Source organism: Oncorhynchus kisutch, linkage group LG24 (genome assembly GCF_002021735.2).
Source record: "Oncorhynchus kisutch isolate 150728-3 linkage group LG24, Okis_V2, whole genome shotgun sequence".
Taxonomy (NCBI): domain Eukaryota; kingdom Metazoa; phylum Chordata; class Actinopteri; order Salmoniformes; family Salmonidae; genus Oncorhynchus; species Oncorhynchus kisutch.
The window spans coordinates 27,251,795-27,265,844 of NC_034197.2; the positions used below are offsets into that span (position 1 = coordinate 27,251,795).

Below are 14,050 nucleotides of genomic sequence, written 5' to 3' on the forward strand. Positions count from 1 at the left end.
TCAGTAATCCCTCTTCGTGCCATCTGGGAATCTTGTACCTTCTTTCCAGGGAAGGGAAATGGGAAAAGGTAGTAAATGTGGGATTTTCATGGAGAAACACACTAGATATCCCATACTATTAAGACCAAGCCAGAGTCTAACCACAGTTTCAAAACCCACCTAATCTACAGCGGTATTGAGCTGTAACCTCTAACATAGTGATTTACCGAGTTATAGAGCTATTTTCAATAGCGGTGATTGTGAAAAGCTCAAACACTTTAGGTACGAACTCTAAGCTTTGCTGAGACATGAGCTGGTTAAGACTCGGTATGCTGTCGAAGGCGGTTTTAGTTGTGAAATTGGAGCTATAGGTTTGAAAGTGTTCAGTAGAGTTCCAGTATGACTGAATTGGCTCAGAGGAGGGAGCTCTGACCTCTAGAATCTACTGAGCCAGTGCTTTCATATCCTTTACAGCAGCACCCACTGCATCCCATATAGAGAGAGGATTACACCACAGTCAAGGACTTATCAGAGGACACAGAGATATGCACACATACTGTATACTGCACATTAGGCTTAATTTATCACTACAGCTATGCTTGTGTACTTGTGCACAGTTTGCACACATTAACATTAATACTCTTAAGTATTATCCAAACACACACACTCCCCAGTCAGGTGGGTTTGAGTGTGTGTGTCTGAGTGAGGCAGTTGGTGTGTGCCTGTAGTGACAGCAGGCAGGGAGTCCACACATCTCTTTATGTTAATCAGACACCTCACATTGACAGGGTCCTTAATGTGGGACGTCAAATGACAACAAAACCAGAAACCCCCAGGGGAGGGCTCTGTCATTCACCTGAGTAAATGTTAATCAGGTTTTATGGCAGCCACACACTCAGCCACCATAACCCCTGCTGTGTAACTACAGCCCACCTTTTCTGTCCGGCAGAATTGCAGACACCCCTTCACGCAGTCGCCGAGGACCTCTGCATGGTCAGTGATGGCGGGAGCAGAGTGGGCTCTTACGGATAGCAGGGTGGAAGGTCAAAACCCTCGTTTGCATCCTAATCGGTTTGGGGAGCTTCTTAATCAGTTTGTGTGGTGGTCGGTATTCATTAAGGCCAGACAGCACTGACCCTCCAGCTGAGGAAACTGACCCTGGACTGGAAGAGACCGTTCCATATTACTTAGACTGGACCACCTGGCTATCTGTCAATCCTGCACATGACAAATCACTGTAGAGAAAAGGGAAACACACTTGCACTGTAGATTACGCTAACATAGATTTAGCCTGCTCCTGGACTTAAGTAGTTCACTATTTTACAACATGATGTTAGATGGTTCCTCACCTTGATAGTAGTCTATGGGCCAGGAGAAATTGTAATCCAAAATTTGGGTTCACTACAATCTTCAGCTAACCTTAGCCACCGCTAGCTAAAAATATATGGAAGTGATGGGGACATGACCAAAAGCACCTGAAATCTACTCAAATAAACTCCATATTTGGTTTGAGGTTACTTCAAGGTGATATGGACATGCCCCTATCATTACCATTGATTTTTAGCTAGCGGTGTCTAAAGTTAGCTTAAGTTTGTAGTGGCTGTTTAAAGAAAACCGAACCATGGATTACAATTTCTCCTGGCCCATAGACTACTATCAGGTTGAGGAACCATCTCGTATCATATTGTAAAATAGTTAACTGCTCCTTTAAACCTCTACTCTGGAACTCTCTCCATTGAACATGCTCTTAAGTCCAGAAGTAGTGTCATTGAGATGGCCTTATTTTGACCCTGCGTGCAGAAACTCTCAGTCCTGCAGCTGTGCTCTGTTCATTTTAGCTTTCTGAGAAATGTCAGTGGTGTCACTGCTAAATGTAGTCTATAGGTGAAGGAATTACACTGCTGAGTGTTGTTGATAGGGTCCAACCAAATGAGTCAGAATGTCTCGTATGGGGCTTTAGGTCTTGACTTCAGCACAGCCGTCATGTCATTTACATTTTACAGATAAGCAGGCAAGAGCCCCTTCTACATTCCAACTTTTCTCATTATAGTCAGTGTATTTCAGTCAGCCTAACCCTTCACTTACTGTGCAGCCTTAACCTGGCTATTTAAGCATAGACTACCATTCAAGTGTGTTTTTAAGTACTAAAAGACTGTTAGCGGAATGTACACCAGATTAGGGAAATACACAGACATTTAAGTATACTGTAAAGTCCAAAGACTGTAGGTAATGATTTAGCCACTGTAGTTGTATGGCGATTGTATCGATTCCTTCCTGCCTTCCCAGCTGGAGATTCCGAAGTGTAATTACAGTGTAGTATTATCGTGATTGGTGTGATCTGTATGGTAGATCATGCATTATTCATCAATGCACCAATACCAGGATTTCCACACAGGCAGGATAGACTATGCCCACACTCATTATACATGCACACAACCTCATGAATAAGTCCTATTGAATGAATAAGTCCTATTAGATGGGTAATGGACAGTAATAAAGACAAATGGGTTGATTCAATTGGTTAAATTGATTACATTGGTTAAACTGATGAGTCAAATTACTGAGATGTTTTTGTAGAATGCATTTCAAACTTTCCACATACTCAATCAGCACCTGTTCTTAAAGATAGTGACCCCTCTGATTTGTGACTGGAGTGACGTGTGTGTTGACGGATACTCCTTTTTCACCTTAACTCGGTCACCTGAAAGGATTAGAGGTTGTGTGTCACGCTACACACATGCACGCATAATCAAAGAGACCCCACTGCATGGCTGAACTCACTCTCAAAATTAATGGATTCATACACTGATAACTGCAGAAAACAGGTTGCACATGCTCGCTCTCAAAGTCACACACACATACATTCAGAGCAAGCACCACACACGCCTTTACTGAGTATCTCCTTACTGCAGAGCTTTTATGTAGCCTAACCTTCAGACTTAGGCATTTGTAAGCGAAGGGGCGACTGGCTGGGATGGGTAGGGATGGGGGGGTGACAGGGGAAGGTTTAAGGGGTGGTAGGGGAGGTATTCGAGGCCAACGGAGGGGAAGGAAGGGGTATGAAGGAGGACAGACAGGGGGACAGAGAGAGATGGTGAGGACACAGGCTGGCTGCTCTGCAGGGCTTACAGTATCTGATCCTGTTGGCTTTGAGCCTGTCAGTCTGTCATCGGAGGAGGGGAACAGGGAGTTATCTCTGAGTTCTCTCTCTCCTCTCTTCCCTCGCTACATTCTTACATTCAAGTTATTAAAGGAGACGAGGCCAAGCTCACTGCAAGGTGGGAGATGCTGCATTCCGCTGTATCTGTATTACAGTAAGCATGTTAATCTGTCAGGTATTGATAACACATGCTAGCGTCTGTACTACATCGAGCTGCTCCGACATCTTGATGTGTCAATACATGTAGGCTACTGTACTCAAGTCTAACATACAGTGCCTTCGGAAACTATTCAGACCCCTTGACTTTTTCCACATTTTGTTACGTTACAGCCTTGTTCTAATTTCTTTCTCTCCATCCCTCCCTCCTCTTCTCCCTCTGTCCCTGTCGTTCACCCCTACAGAACATCCAGGTGGTGGAGCTGCAGCGGACTCGCCTGCGTGATGACATCAAAGAGTATAAGTTCCGGGAGGCACGTCTGCTGCAGGACTACACAGAGCTGGAGGAGGAGAACATCTCTTTTCAGAAACAGGTTTCCGGGCTCAAACAGACCCAGGTGAAGAGCAAAACCACTACACCGGGGAGAGGAGGGGGGGTCGCTAGGTTGGCAAATGGGGATGTGGGATAGTAAGGAGAATAGGTAAGGGAACATCATCCTGAAGAAACTGGTCTCTTTGCTCAACAGAGGGTTGGGGTGGGGCTAGATGGGATGGGGGAAGGGGGAAGGGAAATGAGATGAGATCAACCCATCAAGCATTTCACTTTTGTATTCGTCGCATGTAACAAATAGAATTTGATTTGATCTTTACATCACAGGAGGTTGGTGGCACCTTAATTGGGGAGGATGGGCTTGTGGTAATGGCTGGTGCGGAATCAGTGGAATGGTATCTAATACATTAAACACATGGTATCCTTGTGTTTTGATGCCATTCCATTCGCTCCGTTCCAGCCATTATTATGCGCCGTCCTCCCCTCAGCTGCCTCCACTGCTTTACATGCACTCTCTTGCTTCTGTAGGCTTCGCCTCCACTCACACTTCATTATGAACCCCTCACTGCGTATAGCTGAATCTGCTTGAGGCCCAGTTAACCCAGGCTCTCTGAACCTAGGCTTTGCACTACTGTCTACCACACAACCCAGTCTTTGCGACTCACAGTTGTCCATGTATTCACACCATAGACCCCTGTCTGTCTGTCTGCACTCTCCAGTGTCTGCTGCTCACATAGACCTGGAATACACTGATTTAATTCAGATTATAGAAACCATGCTCAGATTTAATTAAGCGATACGCCTTTATGTGGAGGCCTATTTGCACCTAGAGAGAAGCGTGTCTGAATGTGACACAATTTAATGTAGTGTTTCTGGTAATGCCCACTTCTAGCCAGTTTTCCCTCTGTATGCCACAGAGACGGAGAGAGCTGCGGTGTTGCAAAGCAAATACTCTGAGTTTAATTCACATCAATGGCAAAAAACATGGGGGATTTCCTTTCGAAATTATTTTTTAAATGTGGGAACTGCTAACACTTCACATGCCGCATATCCAGGGATGATGTTTGTTAAATTTAAAGACATGATTTTAAAACAGAAGGCTGTAGACTAGAGTATTACAGATTACAGTACCAAAGGCAATTTTGCACTTTTAAAAGCCCCCTTTTTATGGTGACAAAACGAGTTGATTAAACCAGTTTGGTGTCCTATTTCCATTTCCCCTATATAAGCCCACCTTTATGCTTTTATTAACACCTACCTGTCTGTCCCGCCCCTACAGGTGGAGTTTGAGGGTCTGAAGCACGAGATTCGTCGTCTGGAGGAAGACACCCAGTTCCTGAACAGCCAATTAGAGGACGCAATCCGCCTGAAGGAGATCGCCGAGCGACAGCTAGGGGAAGCCCTGGAGACCATCAAGACTGAGTGCGAGCAGAAGGCCGCCCTAAGGAAAGAGCTCTCCCACTACATGAGCATAGGCGACTCTATGTACCACAGGTACATACACAATCAAAGGCACCAATTCCATCTGTAACACTTCATCCATCAAAACCCTGTACAATATAATAAACAGCATTATGAGAATAACTGTGAAATTCATGTTATCATGTTCTGGTCCTCTCTCTCTTCCCAGCCCGCTCAGCATCTCTCTGGATGGGCTCAAGTTCAGCGACGACGCAGCCACAGAACCCAACAACGACGAGGCTCTCCATGGTTACGAGAATGGCTTCAGCAAGCTTGCCAACGCCATCACTGAGGACAACCGTGCGTCCACGCCCAAGAAGGGGGACCTGTTCCGCCCCGTCCCCAGCCTGGTAGACGACCTGCTGAGTGAACTCAACATCTCTGAGATCCAGAAACTCAAACAGCAGCTGCTGCAGGTACGTAGACAGTGAATCTGTTACACTGTGTATGACTGCATGAGAGGGATAACAGTCAGGAATATCCAGCTGCTGCAGGTATAACCATAATGTTGCATTCAGTGAATCTGTTACACTGTGTATGACTGCATGAGAGGGATAACAGTCAGGAATATCCAGCTGCTGCAGCTATAACCATAATGTTGCATTCAGTGAATCTGTTACACTGTGTATGACTGCATGAGAGGGATAACAGTCAGGAATATCCAGCTGCTGCAGCTATAACCATAATGTTGCATTCAGTGAATCTGTTACACTGTGTATGACTGCATGAGAGGGATAACAGTCAGGAATATCCAGCTGCTGCAGCTATAACCATAATGTTGCATTCAGTGAATCTGTTACACTGTGTATGACTGCATGAGAGGGATAACAGTCAGGAATATCCAGCCGCTGCAGCTATAACCATAATGTTGCATTCAGTGAATCTGTTACACTGTGTATGACTGCATGAGAGGGATAACAGTCAGGAATATCCAGCCGCTGCAGGTATAACCATAATGTTGCATTCAGTGAATCTGTTACACTGTGTATGATATGAATGACGTCAAGGTTTGAAATACTCATTGATATTAAAATGTTCAAAACATACTTTGATATCTTCAAAGCCTACGGGAACGTTGTCGTGCCCAGGACCCTCAGTCACCCTCGTAATTCAAATCTTGTTTGGAGTTGGGAATAGAAGAATGGACTATTGACTGCACACTGTGTGTAGACTCACTTAATATACACTTTCCCAGTGTATTTGAAGGCCCAGTCTACACACACTAACATACATGTAAATTAGTTGTGGCGATTCTGTCATTATTTTCTTCAGAGATCCAATAACGATGTACATCAGAGTGACCTGACCAATGCACTTAGCTCCTATTTATAGCCTAGTGGTCAAATAGGAGCTAAGTGCAATGGTCCAGTCACTCTGATGAAGACGTTTGTCACCTGTTCTCATTCTGTTCTCATCCACAACAATGGATTAGTGTGAGCTAAAAAAAATGATCTGCCTTTTATGTTGAGTGCTCCAACTGCTTTCTGCCATGAATTAGTCCTTTTAGAAGTGTTTCTTTGAAAGCTCTTCTCATGATTTTTGTCATTGTTGTTGAGCACCCCTCCTTTCCTGTTTGCTGAAGCGTAGGCCCACCCAAACACTGTACATCAATCTTCCCCCGCAAGGGTCCAGAAGGATATTTATTCAATAGTAGAGCTCTTGAGAAGGCTCAATCTATCACTTGCTGATTTATTAAGTGTCATTGGTCCAGAGAAGCCAAAGGGAGATCAAAGTCAATTACAGCATAGAGTCAAAAGCAATAAAACACCATAGAACTCCAATACTTTAAGTGTACACATAGCAAATACTGATGAGGGCTTTTTTACCTCAGGCTGTCATTTACTGTAGATCTCTGTATAGCCTCATCAGCTCTTAGAGCCTACATACAATACCATTCATTGGAATCAGAATGATTTCCTTGACTACCCTAGAAGCCAAGCCTCTTGTTGGAATGTGAAGTCGGCCGGTCGACTCGGTCAGACAAGTGTGTCCCCCCCCTCCTGCCATCTGTCAGAACATCAGAACACCACAGCTGTCTCCATGGTTACCAATGTGTACTGGTTGGATACCTGTGGGTGAAAAGACTCAATTCCCCCCCCCCCAACACTTCACAATGAGGTTGTCACCAGGTTGCCTCTAGGTTACCATAGCATTTCCTTGGTATGAGTACCATGACATTTAACCCGATCTGGTCCTTTGATACTGAATTTCTGAGGCAGCAGCAAGGCCTTAGTGTTCAGCATTAAGCCAACATAGTGTCAACCAGCCCTGTGGGTCCCCTCCTCTGGCCGGAATTGCAACAGGGAAACCCTAACCTCTACTCAATAATTCAACTGCTCTGATGCCATTCTCTCTCTCCTCGCCCTATCAATCACAGACCGATTAATCAATCCCAGACATCCGCTCGCAGCAGGTCACCCTACTCTTCAGTTACAGCAGAATCAATACTCCCACTGTGCAATCAGATCCAAAATGGCTACCGTGGGAGTATGATTCTCACTCATGCGAACCAGTTGCCCTTTTACACAGTAGGCCCAGTGGCCCATATGCCTTTTACATATTTAGGTCACGTCCATCTGCATTAGAGGATGGAAGATGAGTCCTAGCTGTAAGCAGCAGGCATCTTTAATATGCCAAACGTCTACTCTGAGGAAATCATTTGATTAAGACTCCTCAAGCTTGGCATTACCAAGATGCTTGTCAAGGTCATCAACAAGAATTAGGGAGGGGGACAGATTGAGGGCGGGGTGTGGTAAGGGGGGGCGGGGTATGGAAAGCTGTATCCTTAGTCTAAGTATCATCACATAATTACGTTTGTATATACTTTACTTAAAAATACAATATGCTGAGAGCTAAAAGTTCCTTTCCTGACTATTCATGTCTAAATATTCTAGATAGATATTTATTAAACCATTTCCTCCTTTTGAGTCCTGTCATCAAGACATATTCATCCCAGCTGAATAACAGAGTAAGATTAACAGTGATACTCATCTATTATTGACACACCATCAGCCCCTGAAAAAAGCTGGGTGCCTCTGAGGCCTGCACTACTCTGTGTGAGTGCTTGTGTGTGTAAATGGACCCAGCTCTGGTCCCTCTGCCAACACAGAGTTGAACCCATTCCAGACATCTCCAAGGTCACACAGGCTCTGAATTGGCACAGAGACGCACTGTCTTTGGTTACATACTGTAGTGTTCTTAGTGAGTCCTTCAAACCACCAGAGATGTTTATCTGTTATATTGAAAAACCGCCACCATCATCCTTCAGGACATTCATTTGCATTAGGTAGTCTGAGACAGAGAGGGATAGAGCAACACAAGGAAATGGGAAGATTATGTCTGCATAATTATGTCTAAATTCGAATGTTTATCAATTGTTTCAGTCACTTTTCTGTCCAGACACTTACCGTACCAACTTAATACATCTGTCTTATGTTCTGTCTCCTGCGTCTCTAGATGGAGCGTGAGAAGGTGTCTCTGGTGTCCACGCTGCAGGACTCCCAGAAGCAGTTGGAGCAGGCCCACAGGGCCCTGGAGGAGCACCAGGACAAGGTTAGCCGTCTCACCGAGAACCTCAACGCCATCCGGAGGCTACAGGCCAGCAAGGAGCGCCAGTCAGCCCTGGACAATGAGAAGGAGCGCGACAGCAACGAGGACGGGGACTACTACGAGGTGGACATCAATGGACCCGAGATCCTGGAGTGCAAGTACAAGGTAATTGAACATGTATATAAACACATATACTGTAAGCACACACAAACGTTTGTTTTACTATCCTTGTGGGGACCAAACAATTGATTCCCATTCAAAATCCTATTTTCCCTAAACCTAACCCCAATTCTAACCCTAAAACTACCCCCTAAGCCTAAAATAACACACACACACACACACACACACACAGATGTTGAAGCTATTCCTGAAACTCTCTGATGGGCTCAGGTTGCGGTGTCGGAGGCAGGTGAGCTAAAGGAGGAGCTGAAAACCCTGAAGGCAGAGTACCACTCCTGTCAGTCACACTATGAGGAGGAGCGAGGCCGTCTGGAGACTCATGTCACAGCCCTTGGAGAGAAGCTGGCCTCTCTGGAGAAGACCAGCCACGTGGAGAGAGAGGAGAAGGCCAGGCTGGAGAAGGCGCTGCGCAAGGTGAGAAACATATTTTTCTGTTTGTGTTATATTGGTGATATCTGTAGTTGATTTATTTGTACTTTTCTCTGTGTATGAATTGTGTATATATATTTTTTCATACTTGCAAACCAGATTTCTCACAAACGACTGGTTTATTAGTTGATAAAGTATCTCTCTTTCTATCTGTAAAGGTGAGTGACGTGGCGGGCGAGTCCCAGGGCAGCCTGAGCGTAGCGCAGGACGAGCTGGTCACCTTCAGCGAGGAGCTGGCCACACTCTACAACCACGTGTGCATGTGCAACAACCAGACTCCCAACCGCGTCATGCTCGACTTCTACAAGCAGGGCAAGGGCGGGCGCACCAGCCCTGAGGGTCGCGGCCACCGCTCCCCCATACTGCTCACTAAGGGCCTGTTCCCCGTCCCCGAAGCTGCCGACAGCACCCTGTCCCCTGTCTCCTCTCCCCCCTCGCCCCGGGAACCAATGAACGTGTACAACCTGGTGGCCATCATCCGGGACCAGATCAAGCACCTCCAGCTGGCGGTGGACCGCACCACAGAGCTGTCCCGTCAGAGGATGGCCTCTCTGGAGCTAGGCACAGTGGCTGATAAGGACAAGGAGGCCTGCATGGGGGAAATCCTCAAACTCAAGTCCCTCCTCAGCACCAAGAGGGAGCAGATCGCCACCCTGAGGACCGTGCTCAAAGCCAACAAACAGGTCAGATACTGAATATCTCTGTTTGTATCTCTCTCCCCTCTAATAATCAAAGTCAGGAGACTGAGGCAGGGAGGTAGCTGTCTGAAGCGTGTTCAGCTGTCACAGCAAATGCACTGCAGCTAAAATTCATAACAAAACACCATGACAGCTGGTGGCTGTGGGTTTGTATCCATGTGAAAAGATGAATGCTCTCTAAAGCAGACACACCCTGCCAGCCCAGAGCCCCAGTCTGTGTGTGTCCAGTTGCCGGTATTTGGTATTTTATTAGGATGCCCCATTATCTGTTGCAAAAGCATCAGCTTCTCTTCCTGGGGTCCACACAGAACATGAAACATAATACAGAATGACATAATACAGAACGTCATTAGACAAGAACAGCTCAAGGACAGAACGACATACATGTAAAAAAGGCACATGTAGCCTACATATCAGTGTATACACAAACCATCTAGGTCAAATAGGGGAGAGGCGAGGTGTTGCTTCTTTTGAAACCAGGTTTGCTGTTTATTTCAGCAATATGAGATGGAAAGAAGTTCCATGCAATAAGGGCTCTATATAATACTGTACTTTTCTTGAATTTGTTCTGGATTTGGGGACTGGGAAAAGACGTCTGGTGGGATAAGTGTGTGTGTCAGAGCTGTGTGTAAGTTGACTATGCAAATAATTTGGGATTTTCAACACATTGATGTTTCTTCTAAAAAGAAGAAGTCTGGAGTTGGTGTCAACTTTTTGAAGACGGTGTGTGGTCTGATCCGTTGTTGTGTCGTGTCCCCCCTGCAGACTGCTGAGGTGGCGCTGGCCAACCTGAAGAGTAAGTATGAGAATGAGAAGGCCATGGTGACGGAAACCATGATGAAGCTGAGGAACGAACTCAAGGCCCTGAAGGAGGACGCCGCCACCTTCTCCTCACTCAGGGCCATGTTTGCCACACGGTAAGAGGAATACGCTATCACACTTCCTGTTTAAAACACATTAGGAACACACTATCACACTTCCTGTTTAAAACACATTAGGAACACACTATCACACTTCCTGTTTGAAACACACTATCCCACTTCCTGTTTAAAACACATTAGGAACACACTATCACACTCCTAGTTTAAAACACATTAGGAACACACAATCACACTTCCTGTTTAAAACACATTAGGAACACACTATCACACTTATATTTAAAACACATTAGGAACACACTATCACACTCCTAGTTTAAAACACATTAGGAACACACTATCACACTTCCTGTTTGAAACACATTAGGAACACACTATCACACTCCTAGTTTAAAACACATTAGGAACACACTATCACACTCCTAGTTTAAAACACATTAGGAACACACTATCACACTTCCTGTTTAAAACACATTAGGAAAACACTATCACACTTCCTGTTTAAAACACATTAGGAACACACTATCACACTCCTAGTTTAAAACACATTAGGAACACACTATCACACTTCCTGTTTAAAACACATTAGGAACACACTATCACACTCCTAGTTTAAAACACATTAGGAACACACTAGCACACTTCCTGTTTAAAACACATTAGGAACACACTATCACACTTCATGTTTAAAACACATTAGGAACACACTATCACACTTCCTGTTTAAAACACATTAGGAACACACTATCACACTTCCTGTTTAAAACACATTAGGAACACACTATCACACTTCCTGTTTAAAACACATTAGGAACACACAATCACACTTCCTGTTTAAAACACATTAGGAACACACTATCACACTTCCTGTTTAAAACACATTAGGAACACACTATCACACTCCTAGTTTAAAACACATTAGGAACACACTATCTCGCTCCTAGTTTAAAACACATTAGGAACACACTATCACACTTCCTGTTTAAAACACATTAGGAACACACTATCACACTTCCTGTTTAAAACACATTAGGAACACACTATCACACTCCTAGTTTAAAACACATTAGGAACACACTATCACACTTCCTGTTTAAAACACATTAGGAACACACTATCTCGCTCCTAGTTTAAAACACATTAGGAACACACTATCTCGCTCCTAGTTTAAAACACATTAGGAACACACTATCACACTTCCTGTTTAAAACACATTAGGAACACACTATCTCGCTCCTAGTTTAAAACACATTAGGAACACACTATCTCGCTCCTAGTTTAAAACACATTAGGAACACACTATCACACTTCCTGTTTAAAACACATTAGGAACACACTATCTCGCTCCTTGGCCACACAGTAAGAGAGTAGTCAACGATGCTCCAAGAACAGATATTTACATATGCTCTCTCTATATACAATGGTAACAGATTAATCTCTGTACATCAGATCAGACTTTATGTATTCTTTATGTTTGTCACACGACAAGACTCAAAATGGCCAGAAACAAAGAACATTCTTCTGAAACTCATCAGTCTATTCTTGTTCTTGAACCTGTAATCGAACCCACAAATGCTGATGCTCCAGATACTCAACTTGTCTAAAGAAGGCCAGTTTTATTGCTTCTTTAATCAGTACAACAGTTTTCAGCTGTGCTAGCATACTTGCAAAAAGTTGTTCTAATAATCAATTAGCCTTTTAAAATGATAAACTTGGATTAGCTGACACAACATGCCATTGGAACACAGGAGTGATGGTTGCTGATAATGGGCCTCTGTACGCCTATGTAGATATTCCATAAAAAATGTCTCGTTTCCAGCTAGAATAGTCATTTACAACATTAACAATGTCTACACTGTATTTCTGATCATCATCATCATATTTCTGAGCAAAAAATGTGCTTTTCTTTCAAAAACAAGGAAAACTCTCAGTGACCCCAAACTTTTGAACGGTAGTGTACATGTCATGTATTTAGCATGTTCATGTTTTAAAAAGCTGTTGCCATGAGATTAAATGGAAAGATTGATTGTCCAAAACACCTATAAGTCCCGATCTGGCCATCTGGCCACTTTTAATATCTTAACCTACCAGTAACACCACAGAGACACCATCCTAACACCACAGAGACACCATCCCAACACCACACTCACAACAAGGTCAATCTCTGTTTAACAGCACACGCCATATTTACCATATGGTAACGACGTGTCCATAACATGCTTTTAATATCACACAGGTTTAATAGGAGTGTTGTTTTTCTCTGTGAATCTGGGCCAGTGGAGGATGGCCATAAAATGAACACATCTCTAATCTGTATGATAATAATGCTATGATGGAGAAGCAGTGTTTTTGACCAAGTGTATCAGATGAAGGGGCTACGTTAAAACCCCTTGCTGGCTAAGTCTGTTGATTCCCATAAGAAGCAGGCCTAAGGGTTTCCCTTATAATCCCTACCTCAGTCTAGACTGGATTACTACCTCAGATACACTGTACTGCACTACAGTCTCAACATAGACTCAACGTAGTCTCACCGTACATACAGTAGTCTTCCTCCTGAAGAGGTGTGTGTGTGTGTGTGTGTGTGTGTGTGTGTGTGTGTGTGTGTGTGTGTGTGTGTGTGTGTGTGTGTGTGTGTGTGTGTGTGTGTGTGTGTGTGTGTGTGTGTGTGTGTGTGTGTGTGTGGTGGGGGTTCTATGTTTTTGGGTGGATGGGTGTGACAATGACTGAGTATCGCTACACATGTGTACAGTATATTCATGTACTGCACATTCTTTTGGTAGTTTTTTTGCTCTGATCTCCTCTCTTCTCCTGCAAACCTCCCTGGACCAGATGGCGACTCTGGGGCAGTCTCTCTCTGTCTTTAAGACTCCCCAGCTTACAGCAAAGCTCATGTCACGCTGTGCTGAAAGTAGAGGAGAGGAGAGAGGAGAGGAGGGCTGCGCCATCCACAGAGAGTGTGTAGTCAGCACCCCTCATCTTTAAAGTAGGGTAATGCTATAACTTCACTTCCAGTCCATTAGCTGGTGTTACTGAGAAACTCTATATAACTGCAGTAGCTAATCGATTAGCATGGTGGAGAAAACTGTCTTCCTCTGTAAATATTAGTTTCTGTTGACATAATGATTTGGTGCAATGCAGGGCCAGATGGTCTGATACAGGTGTTAAACCACCCCTCTGAAGACATGAGAGCAATTCAGCTCTCACTGAGCACCTCAGAGGCAGCCATTTA

The 14,050-nt window shown here is 44.3% G+C and overlaps 1 protein-coding gene across 1 annotated transcript in view; it reads left to right on the forward strand.

Moving 5' to 3' along the window:
- The window catches only part of LOC109868995 (protein bicaudal D homolog 2-like), a 78,787-nt gene that overhangs the window by 43,297 nt on the left and 21,440 nt on the right, over positions 1 to 14,050 (forward strand). The window contains exons 3-9 of the mRNA XM_020458798.2: positions 3,541 to 3,693; positions 4,906 to 5,120; positions 5,257 to 5,503; positions 8,544 to 8,801; positions 9,027 to 9,230; positions 9,404 to 9,928; positions 10,709 to 10,860. Coding sequence (XP_020314387.1) covers positions 3,541 to 3,693; positions 4,906 to 5,120; positions 5,257 to 5,503; positions 8,544 to 8,801; positions 9,027 to 9,230; positions 9,404 to 9,928; positions 10,709 to 10,860 — 1,754 coding nt within the window. The remainder of the gene's footprint in view (positions 1 to 3,540; positions 3,694 to 4,905; positions 5,121 to 5,256; positions 5,504 to 8,543; positions 8,802 to 9,026; positions 9,231 to 9,403; positions 9,929 to 10,708; positions 10,861 to 14,050) is intronic.